The sequence below is a fragment of the Mastomys coucha genome, unplaced genomic scaffold, assembly GCF_008632895.1.
Source record: "Mastomys coucha isolate ucsf_1 unplaced genomic scaffold, UCSF_Mcou_1 pScaffold15, whole genome shotgun sequence".
Classification (NCBI taxonomy): domain Eukaryota; kingdom Metazoa; phylum Chordata; class Mammalia; order Rodentia; family Muridae; genus Mastomys; species Mastomys coucha.
In genome coordinates this window covers 40,476,951-40,503,983 of record NW_022196897.1, presented here as the reverse complement: position 1 = coordinate 40,503,983, position 27,033 = coordinate 40,476,951, and the positions used below count along the sequence as shown (strand labels likewise).

Here is a 27,033-nt window from a genome sequence, read left to right as displayed (position 1 = left end):
GGACACAAAAACAAATAGTTTTTGGACTCTGACTTCAAAGACAGATGGAAAAACTAGAGGTAAGGACTTAGTCACGAACAACACTAACAAATAAAATATTGATACTAAAGGCATATATATAACATTTGAAACTTATCAGAATAGAAAGGAATCTTAAGTCATAGAAAGTGAGATACTTTGTTTGAATGTTAAAAGGTATTCAAACGTTTGTCGCAGGAACAAGCAAAGCAGTTACGAAAGAGAAATTGGGAAGCCTTAAAAAACATACTTGACAATATGGCGAATGTAACATACTCTACCACGTGGTCTGAAGCCCAGCAGTATCTGATGGATAATCCAACCTTCGCAGAAGATGAAGAGTTACAGAGTAAGAACAGTAGTACCCTCCAGGCACAAAGTTATTGTCAACTTTTGTATGAAATCAGGATTATTCTGACTTTTTATTCAGTCACTAACTCAATTTTACACAATGATTTGTCCATCTTGGGGGTGGGGAAAGCTTGATTTTCAAATGGGTTCCTTTTAATTGAATTTTAAATTTAGATTTAAGAAAAAATGCTTTAGGAGAGATCTAAGTTATCTTTTACAGATAATTCTTGAAATATGTAATAAGTCAGCCCTTTTGCAGATCATTGGAGTCTTCTGAACACAAGGCAGCTGCACTTAAAACTTACAGTGACTAAGACAGCATGCACAATACTTACTCCCAGCATGCAAATGGGAAGGGACCATGAAATCTCACCCTTCACTGTAGAGATGTTAGCAGCTGATAGCTACTGGAGAGGGAGAGGCTGTTTTCTCTGTAAGAGAATGGCTCCTAGTAACTTGACCATAATCCAATCCTTATATCCAAGAATATTTAGGCATGACAACTTGATCTTGATGTAAGCAACAAAAAGTGGTGACAGCAAAGTTAGGTAGACAAGTAGAGGGGACATCCATGAAGAGTTGTGTGGGGAGGGTGATGAATATGATCAAATGCATACAGAACTCTTGAACTAAAAAGTAGTACCCTTTAGGGTAAGCATGACATTGCTTCTGTTAGCTAAAGTCCATTGTGCTGTGTGCACATCCTCCTCCATTTATTCTTTGTAGGATTTGAAATCGTAACTTGTGTCATTCTAAAATTATGTTTAAATTCAAATACAAGTGTTTTTTAAAACTGAATTGGAAATTTGTAGAGTTTAATGCAAATAAACTGCTTTCTTTGTTAATACTTTAATTTTTTTAATGGAAAAATTCTATAGACATGGACAAGGAAGATGCATTAATATGCTTTGAGGAACACATCCGGGCTTTAGAAAAGGAAGAAGAAGAAGAAAAACAGAAGACTTTGTTGAGAGAAAGGAGGAGGCAGCGTAAAAATAGGGAATCTTTTCAGGTAATAGAAAGATGTTTTTTCTGGCTTGGTTCTATATTATAATCATTGAATGTCAAGAAGGATCAAAACAATGCTGAGATACTTGTTTCTAGTTCATTACCTAGGCTTTGTGGATGACCAGTATGTTGAACTCTTTCATTTTTATAATTTAGTTTTTGTTGTTGGATATTTGAGGCAAAAGAATATAGCAGGGTGCAGCAAACATTATTTGACTTGAGTATAAGGTTTTAGCTGAGCGACATAGCATAAGGGCTAGGTGGAAACAAGAAGAGTGATGAGTGCTTTGGAGCAGTTATTTGGTTCCCAAAGGATGTGCTGTACAATTAGACATGGAACATAATTAATCTCTTTACATGGGAATTTAAACTATGATCTGTAGTCAGGAGCTCCTTTTTCACTTCTAGTGGTATTCTTCCCATTACAAAGAAATTAATTTTTGCTGTTTAAATTTTTATGGGTTTTCCTAGGTGACCCAGGCTGTTCTCAGACTTGCTGTATAACCCAGACCACTTTTGTACTCTTGATCTTTTTGTTTCTACCTTTCAAGGGCAGGGATTACAGACAAGTGCCACAATGCCTGCCTAAGGTATTTAACTGTATAACCTGTGTTTCGAAGTTGTTTCCTTTATTTGTTTTTTTTATCTTTTTTTATTAGATATTTTCTTTATTTACATGTCATATGATTTCTCCTTTCCCAGTTTCCCCTCCAAATAACAAACAAACAAACAAACAAACAAAAACAACAAGAACAAACCCCTGTTGCCTCCCCATGCTTGCCACCCCACCTTCTCCCACTTTTTGGCCCTGGCATTCCCCTACACTGGGGCACAGAATCTTCACAGGGCCAAGGGCCTCTCCTCCCATTGACTTTGCAATCCTCTACTATACACATGCTGCCAGAACAATCAATCCCACCATGTATAGTCTTTGGTTGGTGGTTGAGTCCCTGGGAGCTCTGAGGGTACTAGTAAGTTCATATTGTTGTTCGTCCTAAAGGGCTGCAAACCCTTTAGCTCCTTTGGTCCTTTGGTCCTTTCTCTAACTCCTTCATTGGGAACCTGTACTCAGTTCAATGGATGGCTGTGAGCCTCTACATCTGTATTAGTCAGGCACTGTCAGAGCCTCTCAGGAGATAGCTATATTAGGCTGGCTTGTCCTTCCTTCAGTCTCTGCTCCATAGTTAGTCTCTGCAACTCCTTCCTTGGGTATTTTGTTCCCCCTTTTAAGAAGGAATTAAATGTCCACATTTTGTTCTTCCTTCTTCTTGAGTTTCTTGTGGTTTGTGGGTTGTTCTTCCTGTATTCCGAACTTCTGGGCTAATAACCACTTATCAGAGAGAAGCTGTTTCCTAGTATATCATGTTTGTTGAATATATTCAGATAAATAAGGAAACGGACTTGGTGTGATACTGTAAGGTATAGAGCTAGAATTTAAAACTATACAGTCTTGGTTACAAGCAGTCTTTAGTCTTGTATTAAACTCTGTATTAGGGTACCAGCAAGGTTGCAATGGCTTATATAAGCTTGTTACTTGGCATTAATAGTCTGTTTGATCTATTGCTATTGATCATTTAGGGCAGTAGTTCTTAAAATTTCATTTGTGTTAGATTCATGTAGAAGACTTTTAAAAAAAATTATCACTGCCATGTCAGTGGTTACTAACTATTGCTATCACAGCTATTAAACACTAGTTTACCTTTGTTCTATGAAACTCGCTCCTGGTAAGTTACTTTTCTAGTTCTATGTAAGATTATTCATGTGACTACTAAGAACACAGATTATTAAGCTTCATCCTAAGAATATCATCCAGTAGATACAGGGTAAGTTTTAATATGTAGTAATACTGATACACTCATACTAATACCAGTGACTTCTGACATTGTTTCTGATTGTCTGCTTAGCAAGGATATATCATTCCTTTGATCACATTTACCATGGAAATTATTTCAAAGACTAGTCTTACTGAAGCCTCTGTTCTGTTTACCTATGTTCATATTTAGTTTTTGAGAATTCAATCTAATTTTCATAGCTAGTTATAAAATAGGCTATTCCTAGTTTTTAAGATAATCAACTGTATGACAAGAAAGAAAGGCTTTTTAGGAGAGCCATTAGACTTTTGCAGTTTGTAAGCTTCAAAACCTTTTTAAGATTTAAAGTTTACAATAGTTTAAATTTAAAATAGATATAAGAATAGAAATCTGGGTCATAAAGAGTAAGACAAGATGATACAGAGTACCAAATGCTATTACTGAAGGCCAAGAGATTCTAATTAAAGACCATATGGGCCTTTGACTAAGTATAAAATATGGCTTTAAATCAGATTGATATGTATATAGCGTGTTTGTGTTTAAGATTAATATAAGTGGTCATTAAATCACTATGTTGGTACTCCTTAAGATATATATGTAACAGTAATTTTTCAGTCCTATTTCACCTTTCAAAGATTTGTTTAGAACTGTAGTAAAATGAATGAAGAGAAACTGTCATTTCCAAAATTAATCATGAATGGAAAGAACCTATTCAGTAATGTGGTTTGGTGATTACAGTCTTTTTGTTTTGATTTGATTTGATTTGATCTGTCAGTTAATACTTACATATATTAAGTTTGTTACATCTTTGCTAGGAACCTGGTGAATTGTTTTTTAAGCCTTATATTTAATTCCTGTCAACTGTAATGAAAGGTTTGAGACAAGTCTTTAAATGGAACAAAGGAAAAATGTGTCACAAAGGGGAAAATGTTGTAAGACAAAGTAGTGGTCCTCTGAGAATGAGCTCTAAATACACAGAGTTACCATCACCTGGGAAGTTACAAAATGCAAACTACTAAACCCTAAGGCAAACTTACTAAGTATGATTATGAGGTGAAGCCTAATTATATGTTGATTTTTATCATCCTTCAGATGATTGACAAATCCTCAGGTACAGGAAAATCTACAAAAGTAGCAAATACTCAAAATTTTTATAGTGTGTAGTAATCACCAGCATAATAAAGTTAAAAGATTGACAAATAGTTGAAAGTTACAATTAGACTTCAGATATTTTAGTAAAGAAAACCTCAAGATCCAGGACAGCCAAAGATCTCACATGATGAGAACCTGTCTTAAAAAGAAAAAAAGGAAAAGAGTGTTTTATGGACGAGAGAAAAATAGCCAAGGCAGAAAATGAAGAAACAATTTAGACATGAGAGATACTTCTCAAAATCTATGAAAGTTCATAATTCAAGCACAGATAATAATAGCAACATAAAGAACAGTATTGGAGGGGGAGGAAGGGAACAAACAAGAAAAGATAATACTGAGTTGAATCTAAGGTAGAGATCTTCAACCAAGGAAAATTTTGTTGGTGATCACTATTCAAGGGGAAACACTGGTAATTAGTGAATACCAACTTTAAAGAAATTAGCAAACATCGTGTGACAATTTTTCAACTGGAGATCCACTATTAGAATCAGACTCAAAATTCAATGACTCGAGTGAGATATCAACAAAAATATATGATAGAAAGGAATAAATTTAAAATCTTATAGCAAATCCATGAAGGTGTTTTTAAGCATTTTAAGACTGAACTGCTTTAAAAACACCTTCTCCACTGTTGTTGAAAGAGGGAAGTGGTAGTAGGATGTAGGTTCATGTTGCTCTACAACATTGCTGCCCAGTGTATCTTGTATATGCAATTTAAACATAACTAGTTTCAAATTTAGCATTCTAGTTAAATCAATATTTAAAGCATTATCAAAATACTTAGTAATAGGAATTTTTTAAAATTTTTAAATTGAGTAAATTTAAAAATTTACTTTGTAAACCAGGCTGGCCTTGAACTCACATAGATTGTCTTCCCTCTGACTTTCAAGTACTGGGATTAAAAGCATGCATTACCACCATCTGGCAGATCATACTTTATACTAGCTGCAATGTTCAGAAACTGCCTTTTATTGATGGCTTTTTAAATTTTTACTGCAATTTTTTATATCATGTGTATGTGTGTTTTACATGCATGTTTATGTACATACTACAGAAGGGCATCATAACTTCTAGAACTGGAATTTTAGACTGGTAAGCTGTCATTCAGGAACTGAACCTGGGTCCTCTGCACAAGTAGCAGGAGTCTTAACTGCTGAATCATCTGTCACTCCCCAGCCCCAGTATCTTTTATTGAAGAGTGGAGACCTAGGAATTACAGGAACTAAGGACTAGAAAAAGACCAATAGACACTGATAGTACTGAAGCCCCAGTGTGCAGTCCTGACTGTCAGCCATAGAAAAGGAAATGGGTGATGGAGAATAAACAATTTGTTTTACAGGGAGAATAAAGTTATAATAATAAATCCTTATATTTAAGGAAAGGAAATGGTTTGGAGATCAGATAACAATTTAAATCCTAATTTTCAGAGAAGCTTTGAGGAAAGTAATACATAACTATATTTGATTTATTTTTTAAAGATTTGTTTTATGTTTTGGAGTATTTCCTGCTAACATGTATGTACCATTCACTTGCCTGATTCCAAATCCCCTGGAACTGAAGTTATAGGTGATCGTCGTGAGTCACCTTATGGATTTTGGGAACAGAGCCTAGGTCCCAATTCCCCTTAACCACAGAGCCATCTCTTCAGGGCATTGTATAAAATTAGCCTAAATGAAAATATCTAAAAAAAAGGTATTTTAAAAAAGAAAAAATAATGTTTAGGACATGCACATACTCTCACTCTTTAGCCTCATTTAAGAATAGATAATCCCAGTCATTTTAGTATCTTTGATTTATGGTTATATACATACACAATATTTTATGGATTTTGCTGTGTTTTTTAACTGGAAGTGGTTTTTCTGTCTTAAGGGATAGGCAGGCAACTGGACAGTATAGTGTTTGAAAAATTTCTTTGGATGGCTGGTTTATATTATTTGTGGTCAGGAAGTATTTTTGCTCCCATCAAATAGCAAATATTCTTTGCACCTAAACATAATTAAGCATTTTAGATTTTGCTGGTATTTTTTACCATGTTTTTGTTGTATTTCAAATGTGTTTTTCTCCCTCAGATCTTTCTAGACGAGTTACACGAGCACGGGCAGCTGCACTCTATGTCCTCTTGGATGGAGCTGTATCCGACCATCAGTTCTGACATTCGGTTCACAAACATGCTGGGTCAACCGGGTGAGACTCTTTTCTTTCCAAGCATCCCTTAGGAGTTGGAATGGATGTGGTTGGAGGTGGGATCAGTTGTTGGGGGAGGAGAGGTGTGTGCTTTATTTTATGTTTGTTTTAAAAACAAAAAGTAATTGCAGCTCTTGGTTAGAGCTAGCTTTTTGACTTCTTTAGTTTTTTCATTAGGATCAACTGCACTTGATCTTTTCAAGTTTTATGTTGAAGATCTTAAAGCACGATATCATGATGAAAAAAAGATAATAAAAGACATTCTGAAGGTAAATAAAGTACTTGTTCTTAACTACTTGGAAATAATGGTTCATTCCTTGCTGTTACATGTTATTTATAACAAGATTTCTGGCTTTTAGGATAAAGGATTTGTAGTTGAAGTAAACACTACTTTTGAAGATTTTGTGGCAATAATCAGTTCAACCAAAAGATCAACTACTTTGGATGCTGGAAATATCAAATTGGCTTTCAATAGTGTAAGTTAAATTATTGCATATAACTATCTAATTATTCATCTAAAATTATTATTTCAAGTTGTAGGCTAGTGGGATAAGGTACTGTAAATGGGATTTATAAAGTAAAGAACAAACTGTAAAGATTTTTCATTGTTAGAGGTCAAATTAAACTTTTATAAATGATGTGATAATACTTTTAAGAACAATGACTTGTCTGAAACAGGACTTATCATAACTTATTAGATTTGATTTTTTGATAGTTACTAGAAAAGGCAGAAGCCCGTGAACGTGAGAGAGAAAAAGAAGAGGCTCGGAAAATGAAACGGAAAGAGTCTGCCTTTAAGAGTATGTTGAAACAGGCTACCCCTCCAATAGAACTGGATGCTGTCTGGGAAGATGTATGTATACTTGTGCTTCACAGTTGAAAATAACACTAATCCGTTTCTAGGGGACACAGATAAGCTAAAATTATTCATAAAACATTCTATATATGTCAAAAGTTAGTTGTGGCTTGAATTTAGGAGTAGTTTTGTTTGAATGGTTCAAATACACTACCACTAGGGGTCGGGGCTTCTCTTTGTAGCACTGTTTGTCTTAGAATTCTGAAGGCCAGGCTACGGAGATCTACTTGCCTCTGCTTCCAGGCATGTACTGCCACATTCTGCTAGACTATTAAAGGAAGAAAAAAGTCCATTTTTAAGTGAATCACAGGTTTCCCCATAGGTCATATTGCTTTTAGACATGATGATAAGATTTTCTTGATCTTCATATATTCCATATCATTGCTTTCCAGATCCGGGAAAGATTTGTAAAGGAACCAGCGTTTGAGGATATAACTCTAGAATCTGAAAGAAAAAGAATATTTAAAGATTTCATGCATGTGCTTGAGGTAATTCTTAGTTTGTTGTGACATATAAAGGTGAAAGTTTAAAATTAAAATAGTCACTGGGAATGTTTTGTTTCTGTAGAATTTTTTCAAATGACAAATAGGTTTGCAAGGGCTATTAAAGCTAGTGTCAGAAATTTGCTTTTTGTTTCATAGTTGCAGAAATTCAGCCATTTGTCAGCCTCATAAATCAGCCAGTAATTAAGACTGGGAATGTCCTAGAAGTTTGTTTTAGACATTATACTATATTAGGTATGTCAAAAATCTATAGAGTTTCTGAATTACAATGGGAAAAAATAGGAAGTTTTGCTTAAAATAACCGTGGGTGAAAATATTAAGTAAGTCTGTAGTAGGAATATTTTGATTTGTTTCAGGACAGGCTCTTGTAAATTATACTGAGTTGACCAATGACTATTAAATAATTATTATAGACTGTATGAGTTAATCCATTTCTCATTCATAGAGCTTACATGTATGAACTAAATTTGCATAGCAAGTCTATGATATTACAAATAAGCAAACTGACAACATGAAGTAAGTTGTAGGTAATGGCATATAGCCAATATATATTATTTGACTATTAGTGCTTTCAAAATAATGTGAGCTAAGTAAATGATCGAATGGGCAAAGTCCTTGGTCTGCCAGTGTAAGGAGTGGCATTCATCTGCTCCAACACACCTAAATACAGGGAGGATATGGTAGATTACATATAATCCTAGTACTCAGGGAGATTAAAAATATGATCTGTGAGAGTGGTATGGCTAGCTATAATAATAGTCTTTCTGGATTCCAGTGAGATAGACTCTGCCTCAATGTAAGGTGGAGAGTAATCAGTCTGAACTTATGGATTCCACAAGCATGCACAGTTCACCATGGAGTAAATATCTAGACAACTAACAGTTTGTAATAAGCTGAAAAACAGCACATGTGTATTGTGTTGGGGTGACAGTTAATGTTAGCTGTTTCTTTGGCTTTATTGTTCTTGATTAATATCAATGTTAACAAATGGTTTTCTCTGTTACCATGAGCTAATGTAGGCCTCTGTATTGATTCTCAACTGCCCCTGTGGTTGACTGGTTCTTGTTGATCTTTAGTTTTTACTACACAGTACCTTAGATTAATAGGATTTGTATTATCTAGGAGCCTAACAGAAGTGTAGAACTCAGGATCTATCCACAAAAATCTTTTATCAAAATCTTAGTTATTAGGCTGAGCATGGGGAGTCTTATTGAAGATGGAGAGGAAGGATTGAAGGAGCCAGAGAGGTCAAGCACACCACAGGAAACCTACAGAATCAACTAACCTGGGCCCAAAGGCTGAATCACCAGGCAGAGTATGCATAGGGTGGACCTACTCCCTTGGCACAAATGTAACAGTTGTGCAGCTGAGTCTTGCTGTGGGATTCCTAGCAGCAGGAGTGGGCACTGTATCTGACTCCTGCCTACCTTCGGATCCCTTTGCCCTAACTGGGCTGCCTTGCCTAGCCAGAATAGGAGATGTGCCTAATTTTACTGTAGCTTGATAGGCCAAGTCTGGCTGATACATATGAGAGGCCTCCCCTTTTCTGAGGAGAAAAGGAGGACAGGAAGAGAGTACAGGAGTTGGGGAGTGAGAGGGAGGGACTAGGAGAGGAAGGAGGGGAAGAATTGATTAAGATATAAATTTAAAAAAAAAAACAAAAACAACTCTGTCATACCCATGTTCCAAAGCATTTGAGTGTATTTGGAAATTTGAGATGGTGTATCCTAAGGAATGTATGACCTACCTTTTTGTAATCAAGAATCTCCAAGCAGTGAAGAGATGGTTCATTGGGTAAAGAGTGCTGTTGTACCCATCAGGCAGGGGTAGACAGGGAAATCTTGAATGGTTAACAGCCAGCCGTCTTAGCCACAACAAGGAATTTATGATAGAGTGAGACCATGTCTCAAGGGAGAAAGGTTGAAAAGCTATAGAAGATAGGCACTGTTCAGTGAGACAAGTGGGCTTCATTCTTAGCCAGATTTTCCATTTTTATATTTTTGACCAAATGTGGGTTATCTGAACCAGGGATATAAACATTAGAACAAGGAGCTTTTTCTGCAGCCCCTCTCCTTTTCAAGTAGCCTTATGAGTATTTTACAGTTGTGTGTACATATATGTAAGTCAAAGAGTTCATATGGAAGTCAGAAGATAAAATGCAGTTTTTTTCTCTCCCTCTGCCTTACGGGTACCAGGGATAGAACTTGGGTCTTGACCTTTACATACTGAACTATTTCATAACTGTTCCCACTTTCCATCCACCACCACCTCCTACCCACAATGAATTGTTCACTAAGTGTTGAAGACACAGCCTGTAGTTAAAAAAGCATTCCCTGTCTGAATTAGGAAGAAATGCTTCTTGGGATGAAATAAAAAGAAATAGATTTTGTGTATCCCAGTTTAAGGATACCTGTGAGGTTGGTTTTTATCTCGGTGCTCGGCCTAGCTTACTAACCAAACTTAGTCAGATTAGCAAACAAAATTATGCCTGAATACATTTTTTTAATAATTATGAAAGGTAAAAGTTACACCTTTCTAAGAAATTATACTTTTCCCTACCAATGCCTTGTCATTTTGATAAAAATTACTTCATTAATATTTTATAAATTTTTTCAGATACCTAAATGAATGTATAATATATGAATACCTAATAGGAATAATAAATAATGATTTCTCATATAATCACTAGGCATCTTACTCTAAACTATCCTTCTTGCTTAGGATGTTTTTTAAGATCTCATGTGTTGAGCTTGTACCATTTTCTTGTTCTTGCCTGTATATACAAAGCAAGTGCAGTTCTTAAAGTTTTTCTTTTACCACTCTAGCATGAATGTCAGCATCATCATTCAAAGAACAAGAAACATTCTAAGAAATCTAAAAAACACCATAGGAAACGTTCCCGCTCTCGCTCGGTAAGGAGTGTGTTGGCTGGCATAGTATACCAGAACGTTTGTGAGCGTGCTTCTGAATGTATGCATGTGTATTGTTTAGGGATCGGATTCAGATGATGATGACAGCCATTCAAAGAAAAAAAGACAGCGATCAGAATCCCATTCTGCTTCAGAACATTCTTCTAGTGCTGAGTCTGGTGAGCACTTCTCTGTTCTTGAGTAAACCTTGACACTTTGATTTCCTCATAGTCTGACATTTGCTTTTTTCTTCTATGCTCCACAGAGAGAAGTTACAAGAAATCAAAAAAGCATAAGAAGAAAAGCAAAAAGAGGAGACATAAATCTGTAAGAAACTTTCTAGTTCTTAAAAATTCCAAGGCTTTGCTCTAGAAAGGATTCTTAGGATCGTCTCATGATCTAAACCTGTGTGGTCATTTACCTTGGGAATAAAAACCAGAGCCGGGCGGTGGTGGCGCACGCCTTTAATCCCAGCACTTGGGAGGCAGAGGCAGGCGGATTTCTGAGTTCAAGGCCAGCCTGGTCTACAGAGTGAGTTCCAGGACAGCCAGGGCTACAGAGAAACCCTGTCTCGAAAAACCAAAAAAAAAAAAAAAAAAAAAAAAAAAAAAAAAAAAAAACCAGAAAGTATAAGTGTGCTTCACCTTAATCTTCCATTATAATCACTTGGAACTTCAAACAGAAATATACACAAGTATTAGTATTCCTAACCTGGTCTTTGAAGTTTTAAAAGAGACAGAAAATATAAATGCTTGAACCGTTTCTCTTCTAATGCTGTAGGTGCATATTAGGTTGGCGTAGGAATTTTTCATAAATGTTTTAGTGCCTGAGTTTCACCACAGATGTATTGAATTAGATTGGTTGGTTTGGCTTTTCATGCTGTTCCCTAATGCTTTTATCAATCTAACCCAGAACTACTTATTTAAGCACTAACATTTTAAATAACTTATTTCTCAGTGATTTTCATCCTTGTTCCATGGATTAAATGAACAGCTTAGTCAGCAGTATCCTTATAGCAGTGTCCTTATCTAAGTAAACCAGAGTTACGCTTGATGATAAATGTGCAGGAACTAGGGGTATAGCTCATTAAGGGTGTGTGCTTTAGCATGTATGTGGGGCCCTGGGTTGTTCTAAATAATAATATTGCTCTATACTTACACAATAGCTGTAACCTGGTAGTGAGGCTTTTAACAGTGTTTTAACATATCCAGATGTTGTTCTTCCTGCACTAAACACTACTACTGTCTCTCTCCCATGAACATTGGAGAAACTCTATTTAATTGTGGGGATCAGAGTAGGGCGTGAAGGCACACACCTTTAGTCTCAGCATTTGTGAGGAAGAGACAGGCAGATCTCTGAGTTTGAGTCCAGGCTGCTTTCATCAGGGCAAGTTCCACAACAGTCAGGAATGCACACAGAAACCCTGTCTCAAAATCTTAACAACAACAAATCCTGTAATGTAAACACATTACATTTTACACCTAGCCTAATAAATGTGATATTATTAAATATCATCTGCATAAGTAATTTGTAAAAGAATGGTATGCGTATCAAAATTCTGACATGTTGGGGTTTTTTGTGTATAGGACTCTCCAGAATCCGATACTGAACGAGAGAAGGATAAAAAAGAAAAAGATCGTGAAAGTGAAAAAGACAGAAGTAGACAGAGATCAGAATCAAAACACAAATCACCTAAGAAAAAGACTGGAAAGGATTCTGTAAGTACTGAATATTATTTCTTTCCTGAATTCACAAAAAAAAAAAAAAAAAAGATTCCCTCAATAAAACTTTGATGGTGTTTATAGGATTTTTTTTTTCTTGGTCTGCTAACACTGAAGAAAAGAATAAATTCTCTTCACTGCTTATCACAAAATAGATTTCTGGTACTATTCATTTCCTTGTCTGATTAGGAGAGAATGCTTCTTGGGATGAAACAAAAAGAAGTAGATTTCTGGTACCATTTCATATATGGCTATCTGGTTGATTCTCTTGTCTTTTTATTCCTTAAAAAAATTTAACAGCAAATTAACAGTACAAAATAGTTATCATTTAACTTGGAATGAAAAGATATGTCTGAATTTTACAGTACCACTAAGAAGTACATTGGGCACTGACTCCTTGATTTTCAAATTACTGGGGTTTGTTCTGGTTTTGAGACAGGTTTTCTCTGATTTATGACCTCCATGAAGAGTGGGTCACTATACTTATCTCTTCTGTAGCAGTGCTTTAAACAAAACCTCTTTGAGGACCACCACTTCTTGAGGTTATTGCTCAAAGATTTAAGTCTTGTTTGTGTTTCTGAGCTAAGATCAGAGACCATTTAGAGTCTAAATTAAGTCTAAAACTTAAAACTGCTTTACAGGATTACCTAAAATTTATAAAACTAGCAAAAAACATACGTCCTAAGAAGTGGGAGTGCCGGGTGGTGGTGGCGGTGCACACCTTTAATCCCAGCGCTTGGGTGGCAGAGGCAGGCGGATTTCTGAGTTCGAGGCCAGCCAGGGATATACACAGAAACCCTGTCTCAAAAACCCAAAAAAAAAAAAAAGAAATCAGTATATATCATTTTCCTTGTTTACATATTTTAATATGAACTGAAGTAGCTCTATATAAAATTCCTATCTTAGCATTTTTTTTTCTCTAGTAACATCCAAGGAATGTTTAATAACCAACTGTTGGGGTTTACAGCAAAGTATCAGTTTTAAAACCTTGAGAGATGTGTTTGTGTGACTGAAATTCCACATCTATTTTAGAATCTTTTTACAATTTCAGTTTTTCTTCCCATTTTCAAGATGAATTGTAATTTTGTTGAATGTCTTTGCAGGGTAACTGGGATACTTCTGGCAGTGAACTGAGTGAAGGGGAATTAGAAAAGCGCAGAAGAACCCTTTTGGAGCAACTGGATGATGATCAATAAATTATACCAAATATATGTTTATAGTATGATTTAAAGTCTAAATCAGACCAGGGATTATTTTAAGTCCAATTTACATAACACTGGGTTTTAATTGTGTCACAGGAAAAAAAGTGCATTTATGTATTGTTATTGTGGACTTTATAAAAGCAAAGGAAATTGAAAATAACTTGATTCTGTATCAAGAATCATATTTTCCTATGGTAATAACTGTCTTTCTGTGACCCTTTCATAGGGCACTCCAGGATGGATTAAAGTGGCAATTTCATGATGACTGCAGACGTCTCTGCTTTGTTCTAAGTCATGAGGTGATTTGATTTCCTTTATAGAAGTTGGATTTTGAAGATACAATGAAAATTTTTGATAATGTAGTACAAAAAAAGCACCAGCAACCTATGATAAGACTGCTTTTTTGTGCACTACTAAACTGGTTAAAGCCAATGTGTGATCTTCTATGGTGAGCTCGTAAGAAACAGGTGTTTTTGATGGAAACTTGGGAGACCTTTAACAGCAGTGGTGCTAGCAAGCACTGCTGAGATAAAGCCACCATTATTTTTTATGAAACATCTGAACATTTTAAAAAGGCTTATGAGGGCATTATTTTGAGTATCTATTTTGAGGTGATGTTTTAAAATAGCTAACATCAAGACAAATTGTAAATTAGTTTAAATATATTGCCTTAAGGACCTACTAAAGAATGTGCCACCAAACTTTTGAGTAACAGTTGAAATATCCTCATCGGGGGCGGGAAATCAATGTCGACTTAAACATTTTCCTTTAATTTTTAGTCCAACCTTTCACTTTTTTTTTAAATTCCATTGAGGAGGTTGTAAATTACCTTCCTTACTCACTGAGAAGTATTGACTTCATGGTACACATTCTAAAGCATTTCTGATTTCAATATTTTTGTACATTTTTATCTATTATTAAACCTTATCTTGTAGTGTGCACTAGTGTTTATTTCTACATAAGCTGCTCAGCTCTAAGGAAATTGTATGATCATTTTCAAGATAATAAATCCCTGAAATTTTGTTTATTGTACCCATGGTAGCTACAGTACTATTTTTTTTTTTAATATTTATGAACATCATTAATCAGTGCATTTGAGTTTCTTAAATGTGTTTTCACCTATAAATTTCCTATGGAATATTTTAGGAAGGCAGTGGCTTAAAATTACAATTCACTTTACATCCTGACTGTTGAGGGTTAGTAATATGATCTATACTATTTCCTTCAGTGCAGGAGGTTTTTGTTTATTTCTTATGTAAAGTTTAGCAGTTGGTCTTTGGTATTCTGTTTGTTCTTTTAATTTGGACATGCTGAGATTATCTCTTTCAGGTTGAGATTTAAATAGAATATAAATTACCCTTTAAATGAGTTAGGACAGATCAATACAACCCTCTTTCCATCCTGCCCAGTGTTTTGATTAAATATAATGGCCAGTGTTTAAAACTCAAAAAGGGAGATACTTTTTGTTTCTAAACTTCTAATTTCCATGACATTTTCTGTTGAGAAGTAAGACATACTTTGTGGAAAAGATCATTTTCTTTGAAATGATCATTTTCTTTGAAATGAAAACGTTATATAATCAAATTGCTTGCTTGAGATTAGTAACCCCATTATATGTTACTCAAAATACCTAACAACTTGCAACAGAATCTCCTTGAATTTAATTTTCAGGGGTCCTCATTTAGCAATAGATTGCTAATCAGTCCCAGTACTTGACATAGAGGTCAGAGATAGTCTTTAAATCATGCTTGTGATTTTGGGAAGCAAACCAGTAATGTTTCATAAGAGAAATTAGAGTCTGTAAAATATGTTTTAATTCCATGAATAATGATTTTTAAAGTACAACATTAAATTTTTGATATATTTGAATAAAAAGCTATTGATGTTTTAGCATGTCCTCAAAATAGATTTCTGTGCTTCTTATAACTTCTTCACATCTTCAGATTCTTATAAAACATGATCAATTAAAATATCCCTTCAATGAACCTATGCAAATCAGATACAACAAAAGACATACAGTGATTCTCTTGACTAAACAGGTTTTTTGTTTATTTGTTTTGCTTTTTAGAGATAGGGCTTCTCTGTGTAGCAACAGCTGTCTTGGAACTCTGTAGGCCAGGAGGCCTCAAACTCAGAGATCCCCCTGCCTCTGCCTCCCTTCTTGTAAATGTTACTGTGAAAAGATCATATCATTACAGACCCCTATGGATTTAAATAGAAGTTTTATATCAGTGTGTTGAATTTTGACTTTAGGTACCTGGAAATGTAATATCCTTGCTATAAAACATGTAAATCAAGTCTACTCTATTGTCTTGTTTTGATTATACCATCAGACACACTGTAGTTGCTAGACTTAGTATGAAGGCACAGGAGTGGGGCAGTCCAAAATCTCTGGATCTTTTTCTAACTAGATCATGTTTCTAAATCTTCAGTTTGGCAAAGGCTGATGTATCTTTGAATGCTTGTTCTTCTAGAGTTACTCAAATAGCCAATTAATGTGTTTATATATTTCAGTTAAGACACTAATGCTGAAACTGTATTGTCTTCAGCATCACTAATACTAATCAAACTTGCTAATGTTTTTAATATCAGGCAAAATCATGATCTCAGATACTTGATGTTCTTATATTATCACTACCATGTTGGGAAAATTTATTTAAGAGGAGTTAGTATGGCCAGTTTAGCATGAGGATTATTTGCCATCTTCTCAAATGGATTTACATAAAGTGGCAGGAACATAGATTTTTCATTTCAACTTGTAAAACTTCATCTTTTGGATTTTTCTTAAGTGGGCCTGGTGTATAGCTATAAAATGAAAGGATGTACATGGAGTAAGGCAATTCATATAGAATGGTAATAGCAACTAAAAAGTCTTAGGTGTTTTCCTGTGAACTGTGCAGTTTGAGGCTGTAGTGCACTGCTTTCATTCATTTATATGCTTTACTAAGCATTTGCTGAATGGTACTTACTGGTTTTACTCCAGTGTTTAAAGTTGACTAAGTGTTCAGTGGACATTTTGCATCCAGAAGAGAAAAATTAGATTTACATATTCTGACCAGATAATACCTAGAGAAGAGTTACGAAGAATGCTTTAATTTACACTTATAGAATCTTAACATAAAGTGATGTAAACTTAAATATGAATTTGTAAAGTTTTTGAGACAATCTAATAGATATGAAAACAAACTAGATTAAATTAATTTTCCTTTGGGGAGAGTTTTTTTTTTTTTTTTAATTTTTTTTAAGAATTATTTATTCATTATATGTAAGTACACTGCAGCTATCTTCAGATGCACCAGAAGAGGGCATCAGATCTCATTATGGATGGTTGTGAGCTACCATGTGGTTGCTGGGAGTTGAACTCCTGACCTCTGGAATAGCAGTCAACACTCTTAACTGCTGAGCCATCTCTCCAGCCCCTGGGGAGAGTTTTAACCCACTTTTCTCCTCTAGGTTAAATACACTTACTATATTTACAAAAAGGGAAAAGAAAATGATGCTATGGATTTTTTTTGTTTTGTTTTTTGTTCCCCCCCATCCCATGGAACTGCAAGAGGCTTATGTTTTCATTTCATGTTTCTGCTAATAACATTTGCCACTCTAAACGATTCTCTTCATCATCCTTTGTGTTTAAGTCCTCCGCTTATTCTGATGACACATTCTGTAGACATTTTGTAGTCTTGTAAAATCTTTGAGTGGGATTTATCTGTTTTAGTAACAACTATGAGTGAATGTATGTGTGTGTGTGTGTGTGTGTGTGTGTGTGTGTGTGTGTGTGTGTGTTGTACATACATACATGTCTTGATTAGGACTATGACTGCACTTAACAGATATAAAATACCAGTTGACATATGTACTCATACATACTCCATCACCCATACTAAAGAGCTTAAAGAGGCATCATTGCAATTAAACCATAGCACTGGAGACTGATGCCCCATCTGTAACGTACACTTACAGGAAAGTCTAGTGACTGCTTAGGACATGTCAAAAGCTTAATAAGGAAATTCATACTTGTAAGATTAAAAAAATAAAAGGATGATTCATGGTAACACTGTAGCACTCCATGTCTTGGGGCTCCTTTCAGTGTGAGAATGAAAGATAACATGCCCCCCCCTTCTTTTTAAGCTTTCCTCCATTTTAGATGTTTTCCCCTGGTTTAAATTCCTTAAGAAGATGCTATTCCTAAGTCTGTTGTATGTATTCAACAGCTGCATTTGAGTAGATTCAATTAAAGGTCATCCCATGGAATTAATCTTTAACAGTGATCACCCTAGTGTAATTAATGTTTACACTTAAGAGAAACAGGCTAGCCTATAACCCTGCTCTTCAGTCTGGGCTATGGAGCAGATCACATTCAAGCTAAGCCATTTTTTGATACTATGCTGTGACTGTTACTAGATTATCTCCTTGTTACTGGTAAACTTTGGTTTTTGGCCCTGACTACTAACATTTTGGGTAGGCATTAGTCTTCTTGCCTTCCACTACAACTGAACAGGATTTGTTCAAAAAGGTAATTGGGAAAAGGGTTATCTTTTCTATGTAATCACCAAATTTTTATTTGTTTTTATATTTGTGTGATGTATGGAACCTCAGATATAATGGACCTTTTGTAAATAGAGCAATGGCATATTTATTAAATAAGTTGGATTTGTGTCACCGTTTTTTTTTAAATGTCTGCCCTCCTGTCCCACAGTTCTCTGTTGTGACACGAAGTGCCCATGACCCTGGTTTTCAGTGTTGTACCTACCCACTTTGCTATAAAAGTTAGACCTTAATCCACCCCCTCAAAAAAAAATTTTTTTTATCAGAACAACCTCATACTTGTTTTATTCGATTCTTTTCATGAAAATGAATACTAATAACTTTTACCAGCTAGGGGATGAATCCTGTCTTGATAAATTAAAAACTAGAATAAGCAAAATATTAAGTAGACTAGAATTATAAAAGTATTCATCTGCCTCTATAAAATTTAGTAATTCTGCAGAAAAAGTGTATGTTGTACAGCAAAGTAGTGTCAGTGATTTGATGTTACTTATATTCTGTGTTCAGTAGAAATTGACTCAGACGGTCACAGGGCATTGCAGTAAGACCGGATGAAAGCGTACTTAATTCTCAGGGGTAGCATATGCAAGGGCCTGGATTGGATCCCCAACTAAACCACTCTTAATAAAAGTCTCCAAAACTAACCAAATCATCCTTTGAGCTTTACTGCTATAGTTACAGTCTGAAAATGTTCTAAATGTGTAATGCCTTAAGACATTTCGAATAGGCTTGTGTTCTTGGCTTGGGTGCACAACCTTTTTAAAGTTATAAGAAAGTTATATGAGGGAGCAGTTTTTCTAAAATAAACTACCTTTGGATTCTAAGCTCAAATAACAAGCTGTGTGTGAGTTTATATAAAACAAAAACAGCATAAAATATACAAAGAATTAGAGCATGTGACAGAGTAGTAGTGTAAATAGTTTATTTGCTCAAATGGCATGGAAAGACCAGAAAAGGAACATGAATTGCTTTTATAAAACATTTCTAATATTGCTAAGAAGCAGGGCCATTAATAGACAGACAGAAGAATATGCCAACATTATTGTCCCATTTGTACACCTTTGGAAAACAGCTGATTTGTGTGAAAAAGGTCCACATACTTGTCTGATATGATCAAATTAATATACTCACCAAGATGAATATTGACTCAACAAGACAACAATCTTGGCATGTTCTTTTTAAACTACAAATTTATGAATGTGACAGCAAGTGGCAGTTTAAAAGGGATCTTTTAGCATACTACTGTGAAATGTGGTAACTGACTTTTAAACTGACCTTGTTTTATTTATATATATATACACATATGTATATATGTATATATATATTTAAAAAACAAACTATAAGTTAAAGTAACATTCAAATTGTGTAGCATAGGCTGATGCATTTTAAAACAATATTTACAGTATTACCTAGCGGCTTAGGTAGGAATTAAAGAGAAGTGTAAAAACCATAAAAAACTGCACCAATCTTATAGCAAAATATCTGTACATTTTAAAGATCATATAACTACACATCCATGAAAAAGGGGACCTTCACCAAGGGGTTCACATGAACACAAATTTGGTGGTTAAATACTATACAATCATTTTTACAATTAATATACTGATATACCAACAAGGTAAGCCAGAAGCAGAATATGTATTATGAAAAGTACAAATTTAGCTTCAGTCCAGTCTTTGACTTTGGGAAAGATCGAAATGCCTTGCCAGTGAGGAAGTAAAGGTAAGTGACTTAGTTAACCATTTAACCCTATCACATATAATTTAAACTTAATCTCAATGTTAATTTAATGGGAATTTCCCATAAGTAAGAAATGCACAAAGCAATTCAGCCCCGATAACTTAATGTCAACTGTATCAATATAATTTACAAAGGAAAAAAAAAAGGACCCTTCGATTGTCAGAAGAGAATAAGGCCAGGTTCCCAACATTACACTAACACATGTAATTTTGAATGCTTACTGATAGATCTTGTGGTAAAATCTCCCTGACTAACAAGGCACCAATTTCTATTTTAAGGATTCACCCATAATGGTCCTCAAAAATCAGAATACTGAGAGATTAATTTTAGTGCTAATTAATAAACATTTGCATTATTAAAAGCTGCCTCTAGCTTAAGAATACAGTTCTGCAAATAATTCTTCAATGTTTTATGCCAGTCATACAAGTGAATTGGGCGTGGCACCCTTGCACAGAAACAACATGAAATAGGATACAATCAAATGACTGAGTGGCACTGCAGTTGCATCCTGTTTGTACTTTGCTGGGACTTAATGACAGAAGGATGTAATTGTGTGTCTCCCCTGTTTCCAGTCCCTTGTTAGGAGTTGGTGAATATGGCTCGAACACAATTTCTTAGAAGACCTTTCAGCAAAGGACACCCACCCATAGCATACACATCCCTGTTATTTACAGATTACCAGGAAATCAGGGCGGGCCATGAGGGACAATCACAATGGCAAATAATTAATTTAATATGAAACTTACATTTTGGTTAAAAAACTGAGTAACATACTGATGTAAAAAGATTTAAGTCAAATCCTATTGCTTTGATTAATCTGAGCAGGTTACTTCCAATTTTAGGCACTTGTTAACAGGGGTTAAAAGGAGAACCCATCATTTTTAAATTCCTATGTGTTTGCAAAATCTGAGCCCTTGAGAATATTTCATCTGTAGCGAAGGCTGGAATGGCAGTTTCATGGATACCCTCTCATGAAGGCGGTCTTGGGTCACATTGTTATTTCGGCACCATTAACAGAACGCAAGTTCTGATCATCGAAGCGCCGCCTCACACTTCGTCTCACCGCATCGGCTCGTCTGTAGGGTTGGTTTCTAAGATCTGTAAAGAGGAAAATGCTAATGAAAGGACAGTAGTCAAGTACATCTTGGCAAGACAGAGGCTAGTTGGCAGCCAGTCAAAGCAGCTTGTGTAGAGTCAACTAACAGGCCCTTCAAACCCATTGAGCATTCAACCAAAGGTGTACATCTTCCTTGAGCATTTACAATTAAAATAAGATGTAATACTGGTAGGATTCTGAGACATAGAGATTGTCACTGTTATTAGCTTGGCTAGTTGAAATATTTTGAAATGTTTCTCCAATTGGAAGCAACTGTGCTCAGTCTTTAAAAATGAGTACAGTGAACTTCTGCAAATTTCACAAAACAGTCTTTATAGTTTTATCAAGGGTAAGACAAGAAGGAACCACAGAACAATTGTTTATACCACTTTAGATACTTGACTTTTTTTTTTATGAACTAGAAATATCTCACTCCTTCAATAGTCTCCTGCCACCTATTCTGTTTCTACTCCAATCTACACAAGAAATAGGCCCAACTCCAAGTTTCCAGTTTATTCCTAATGCAAGGCAGAATGCTTGACATTTAAAAGGACTGTGAATGAGGAAGTCAAACCAGTGCAGTGCATTCTGGGTGAAGGCAGCATTATTTTAGCGAGATGAAATGGAGTAACAGGAATTTTAGGTAAGCACTCTTAGTATGAAAACATGCTTTCATAGATAAGACTGATAGCCAGCATTTAGCCTTATGATGCAAGTTAAGACGTGACAAAACAAAAAAAAAAGGTTTCTTAATTTTCTCTTTAATTAGTATGTATTTTTATTATGGACTCAATCTTAAAATAGGCCTAGTTTTAAGTTGATAGCTTACACAGAAACTAATAATTGGTGAACATTCTACAGGGCAAAATCAAACGAGTCCAGTGGGATAGACCTATCCTCTTGGACTTGTCCCCAACAGGCTTATTAACTTCTGGCTCCCAAATAAATTGTGGCCTGTCTGTCCATCTCAGACTAAACAAAATGTAGTTACAGTTAATCTAATCTTCCCAAAGCCCTATGGTTTAGGGGTCCTCAGATCAATTATTTATGAAATTTCCTCATCTTTCAAAAGCTATGGATCAACTTCTCACTGTATTCATCCAGATAAAACTAGAATTAACTGAGTAACGTGTAGACCAGAAGGAGGATTAAGAGAAGCAAATACAATCAGCAATTCTTTTGCCAAGCCATCATTAAACAAAGGCCAGCTGAGAAAGCCACACATTACTCATGTGAGGCACAAAGACTGGTCAGATTCTCACCAGTATTACACTTAACCATAAATAAGTAACCACTGAACTGCACATAGAAAAGAGGAGGAAGCTAAGTAAAAAGTGATGCTTGCCAGCTCTGTGTATCCTCCACCACCGGTGTGCTAGAAGAAATCCTTACCCTCGAGTGAACATTTGGAAATTTAGTGATATTATTCTTCTTTAAGGCTAAACAGAAAACAAAAACACAAAATGATGGTTAAGTAAAAATGGGATGAAAACAGAAAGCAACTCAACTTAGTGCTTAACAATGCTGGGCATGTTAGCTAACAGAGGGCATAGGCTTTACTAGAGGTTGCGTTAGGTTAAACAGGGAAGGACAAGCATCTTCCCACCCAGCCCAGATCACCCAGGTTCAAGCTGCTTTGAAAGATTGGCTCCAGAAAGATAGACAGTCCAGCAACAAACAGTCGAGCAGATGAAAGTTTTCAGCCAGCTAATGAGCACTGGTGGTTAAGTACACTGCAGAGCAGGCAATGACAGATCTTTTGATTCAAACACAAGCACACCTAGCAAATATAATTCATAGAATAGTTGTGCCACAAAACACCCAGTTCCATGTCAGTCTCAGCACAGGAGATAGTCAATAGCTATTAAAAATTGGTAGTATTTTCTTTGTTTCTTTTCTAAGCAACTATGCATAGACATTTGCTCCTTTTTTAACATAAACACTGACCCCAGGAAACTACTTGGACAAATCTTACACCTCCCCACTTTATTTTTAAGTTCTATGAAAAATGCAATCTTTCAATAGTAAGTATACTATCTGTATTTCTGCTGCCACTGTCCTGCCAAGCAGATGAGGTATGACCTCATCACCAGAAGGTACTGTGGTTTGACATGGAACAGATGCCAGTGAAAGGATATAAGAAAGATGGAGAGCTCCTTCGTCTTTGATTGCACCTCCTGCCTTGCATCTCTGCTCTTAATATGGAACTGCTGACAGCTGAAATGGGGCATGACAGTGAATAGAGGTCACCTGCCCAGGGCAGTGTTTGGGGGACATGGGCTATGGTCAATGTTGTCAAGGTTTATTGTTGAAAGCATTCCCAGCGTAAAGCTCATTTTGAGTTCCAGCACGCTTAAGACTGTATAAGATCTGAGAAAGGCCAATTTGCAGAGGTCTTTAGTGCAGCCTTAAAACATTTCTCATTTTCATACAAAGTGTAGATGATCTATGATTTTTATCTGCAGGGAGCAGCATGTGCCATGGTTCAGGTAAGGAAGTCAGAGGAAAGGTTGTCTGAATTGCTTCTTTCCCTTCACCACTTGGCCACGGGCTCAATCTTAGTTGTCAGGCTTGGTGGCAGGCACCATAACCTGCAAGATCATTTCAATGTTTCCTGCCCCTTTTAATCATTTTATTACCGTGTTAGTATAGAGAAGCGTTGTGAAGGAAGATGTTCTCAGTAACCCTACTAGAGCACAGCAAACACTTAGTGAATACTGGTCTTAGTAGTTACTGTTTGTTATCATTTTCCATTCAGAGATATGAGTCCCCAAATCGTTTACTGTTTATTCTTCTGAAAACGTCTACAAGTGGTTCTATTAACTGTCACCCACATCCATATGGTTGCAGGAATGTGGTACATACATACATACATACATACAATACATATATACATGTACTGAAGATGGCAGTGAGTGTACAGTCATGACTGAAATACAAAACCATGCAGTACAAAGACAAAAAAAAAATGTAAGATGAAGATAGCATTCCACGCTAGCATAGTGGTTGGTCCTAAGACATGGAGGGTGTACATAAGGTGGGGGAGGGGAGATAAGAGGTTTAAAAAAAAAACCTGTAGTGACCTTTTAATAGTATCAGGTGACAAAGAGCAATAGTTTAGTAATGGTATTCTTCAGTGAGAACAGGTTCGCAGAAAAACCGAGAGCCACGCTTGGCGGTGCGAGCAGTAAAGGGCACAGTCTTCAGCACTGCATTGAGAATAACAGCCAGACAACACACAAGTGAAAAGCCAGCATCTATTGCATTAGTACATGGTTAGTGCAAGAGGAAGGGTGAGAGAGAGGGCAATTTGTATTCCAGTTCATGAAAGTCAGAAGAAAGTCTGTAACCGGGGTAGGGAGCGTCAAGTGATAAGGACTGAGGAAAAACTATTCTGAAATACAGGCAAATCTACATTATTCATTTTATAAGATGTCATGGTATGGAGGATGATTTCATTCTTTTGTCTTTTAAGGCAGGAGCTGAAATACACTCTAGTCAAGGATGACCTTTAACTCCTGATCTTCCGTCCTCCAACATTCTCAGTACTAGGATTACAGAAAGGTCCCACTATGGCCTGCCTATGTCCTTTGAGTTCTTAATGTACGAAGTTGGATGCTTCACTAGTCTCAAATTACTCTTGGTATGGCACTTAGGTGTTTACCTCCATAGGACATGCAGAGTAGAACATCCCTATGCAGAGAAGGCAGAGAAATAACCCACAAGGGGACTCTACAAGCCACTGCATAGTGTATGTTGACACCATGTGCTCTCCATGAGAAGAAATTGCCATTTTTTACTAGTCATTCATTTATACTACTTTAATAACAGCCAAGGAATCCTTTATTGACTTTAAAAATCTAATCTATATATCTATTTAGCTTCCCTGTGTTTAAAATGATAAAAAAATTCTGTGGTTTTAGAACTTTGACATCCCTCACAATTTTGAGTAAGCTACAAGAAAATGCAATCAATCAATTATATTTTTGGAAAGCCAGAATTTGAGAAATATGAATAATTATACACTTAATATTAAGGAATGTTTAGTTCTGAGTGTGATAAAGAGTAATATGGTTATATTTTGGCTTTGTTTATAAGTATCCATCTTCAAATTTAAAAGATGCATACTTGAATATTTCCAAATGAGGTTAATGCCTCAGGACCTAGGGAATGCCTGAGGACCTGGGGAGTGGATCCTGAGGAAGAGTAGATCCTGAGGAAGACATGCACTAGCATGTGCATTTAACAGAATTTACATTAGTTGCTTACTGTTGAAATGGGTAAAGAACACCTGCACATACATCATATAACTGTCTATACTTTAACATATTTTTAAACCTTATCATAAGAGCAAAATGTCTGAAGTATCTTAAGTTGATAAACAGCATTCATATGGAAAAAGCGTTGAACAAAAGTCACTTACTGCTAAATAGTCCAGTAGCCTAGGTTACCACCCTGATCAGTGAGAGGCAATATAAAACTCTGGAGAATTGGTTCAAGAAAAATATTAAACTAGGAAAACAAACAAACCTAAAGCTAGATCCCCAGTTCTGAGATAGAACCCTAAAGATTCATCCAAACAAAAATATTAACTTCTTGTTGGCTTTGTTACTTCGAGGTTTTTAAAGAGCATGTCAGAGAAACCTACGTTAACTGTTAGTACAGAGAATGGATTCTCTTGCATTGTTTCTATTAGGCAAGCATATAGGAGTGGCCACAAGGAGGAAACGGAGAATTATAACGAATCAAACCGATAGGGAACTTAGGGAAGAATACCTAAAGGTCGCCACAGAATGAACAAGATTGTTCAGGGTATTGGATGGCAAACAATATCAGAAGGTACTTCTAACCCTAGTTTACAATCTTACTGCATAATTCTAAATCTCATTAACCTAACTAAAGAGCTTTCCAACTATTGCCAAAAGGATCTGCAACATTTGTATGTGGCCCCACTTCCATGAGATAGTGTGATCACTATAGACCACAAAGGCAAAATACCCTTTACCTGTGATAATGTCTTCAATGGCACCATCTTTTCCCTCGTACACATGTCTGTTATCTTTAACTTGTCGCCTTCTTAATTCCGCAATTAACTCTTGCTGCTGCCTCTTTGATTTATGGGAAGGAGACTGGGAAGAAAAGCAGAGAGCGATGACACCAGTACCCTTCGGGACTTTAACAGACCTCAAAGTGTGCCTGAGCTTCATTGAACAGCCATAGCCAACACTACCATCCCAACATAATGCTTACATGCCAAACCTTCAGGAAGCTTCTGGAAAGGCAACAGAAGCTCTAAGCTATGAACACACAAAGCCCAGTTGGGCGGCAATGTAAAGAGTGTGTGCACGTGTCTGTGTGTGAAAGGGTGACACCTATCTCATTTTGTAAGAATTGTCTGGTTGGCAAGCCAACTCCATCTGTCTTTACAACTTTGGATTATAAGCATCCAGCATTTTTATAGGGGTGCTGAGTATCAAACTCAGGTACTCATGCATGCAAGGCAAGTATTTTATTAACTCTCTCCTCTGCCTGATGGGTTCTATGGCCGCAGAGATAGCTGATGATAATCACAAACTTCTCAAACCTTGTAGCGAAACCCTATGACTCTTCATGATCTTTACTCAACAATGCTGTCCTTCAGGAAATTGTTTCTTCCAACCCTCCTAGCAAAGACTATTGGTAAAGGTCAGTACCCTTGGATACCATGGAGTCTTTCCTGGTTCAAGTCTTTCCTGGTCATCAGACAATCTTATATGGATTCTCTGAATGAATATACACCTAAATTCTTACCTCTGTAAACTTAGGGAGGCTTCACAAGCACTCCCTTCCATTCCAGAAATTGTTAAACAAAGTAATGATATTTTTTCCCACATGCCACCAGAAGGCAGTGGTCAGGCTCTTGCACAAGCTAGCTCACACCACTTTCTACTTGAACTT

General features: G+C 36.0%; 2 protein-coding genes across 14 annotated transcripts in view; one reads left to right on the top strand and one right to left on the bottom strand.

The window, feature by feature from the left end:
* Prpf40a (pre-mRNA processing factor 40 homolog A) overlaps window positions 1–16,000 on the top strand; it is a 54,043-nt gene extending 38,043 nt beyond the window's left edge. For 3 of the 9 annotated variants that reach the window (XM_031370272.1, XM_031370277.1, XM_031370274.1), the window contains 12 exons: window positions 217–367; window positions 1,248–1,381; window positions 6,410–6,524; window positions 6,690–6,793; window positions 6,884–7,000; window positions 7,240–7,377; window positions 7,773–7,868; window positions 10,709–10,795; window positions 10,875–10,971; window positions 11,058–11,119; window positions 12,379–12,510; window positions 13,617–13,709. In XM_031370272.1, the coding sequence (XP_031226132.1) occupies window positions 217–367; window positions 1,248–1,381; window positions 6,410–6,524; window positions 6,690–6,793; window positions 6,884–7,000; window positions 7,240–7,377; window positions 7,773–7,868; window positions 10,709–10,795; window positions 10,875–10,971; window positions 11,058–11,119; window positions 12,379–12,510; window positions 13,617–13,709 (1,326 nt within the window). Of the gene's footprint in view, window positions 1–216; window positions 368–1,247; window positions 1,382–6,409; window positions 6,525–6,689; window positions 6,794–6,883; window positions 7,001–7,239; window positions 7,378–7,772; window positions 7,869–10,708; window positions 10,796–10,874; window positions 10,972–11,057; window positions 11,120–12,378; window positions 12,511–13,616 lie in introns of all 9 variants that reach the window. The other 6 variants (XM_031370273.1, XM_031370271.1, XM_031370278.1 and 3 more) reach the window with 4 other exon arrangements.
* A 3,165-nt stretch (window positions 16,001–19,165) lies between these two features.
* Window positions 19,166–27,033, bottom strand: part of Fmnl2 (formin like 2) — a 278,405-nt gene continuing 270,537 nt past the window's right edge. Inside the window, exons 25-27 of one of the 5 annotated variants that reach the window (XM_031370266.1) lie at window positions 26,102–26,225; window positions 22,442–22,535; window positions 19,166–21,098 (exon numbers count right to left, since the gene is read on the bottom strand). In XM_031370266.1, coding sequence (XP_031226126.1) covers window position 21,098; window positions 22,442–22,535; window positions 26,102–26,225 — 219 coding nt within the window. In that variant the 3' untranslated portion in view covers window positions 19,166–21,097. Of the gene's footprint in view, window positions 21,099–22,441; window positions 22,536–24,179; window positions 24,306–26,101; window positions 26,226–27,033 lie in introns of those variants that run through there. The other 4 variants (XM_031370269.1, XM_031370267.1, XM_031370268.1 and 1 more) reach the window with 4 other exon arrangements.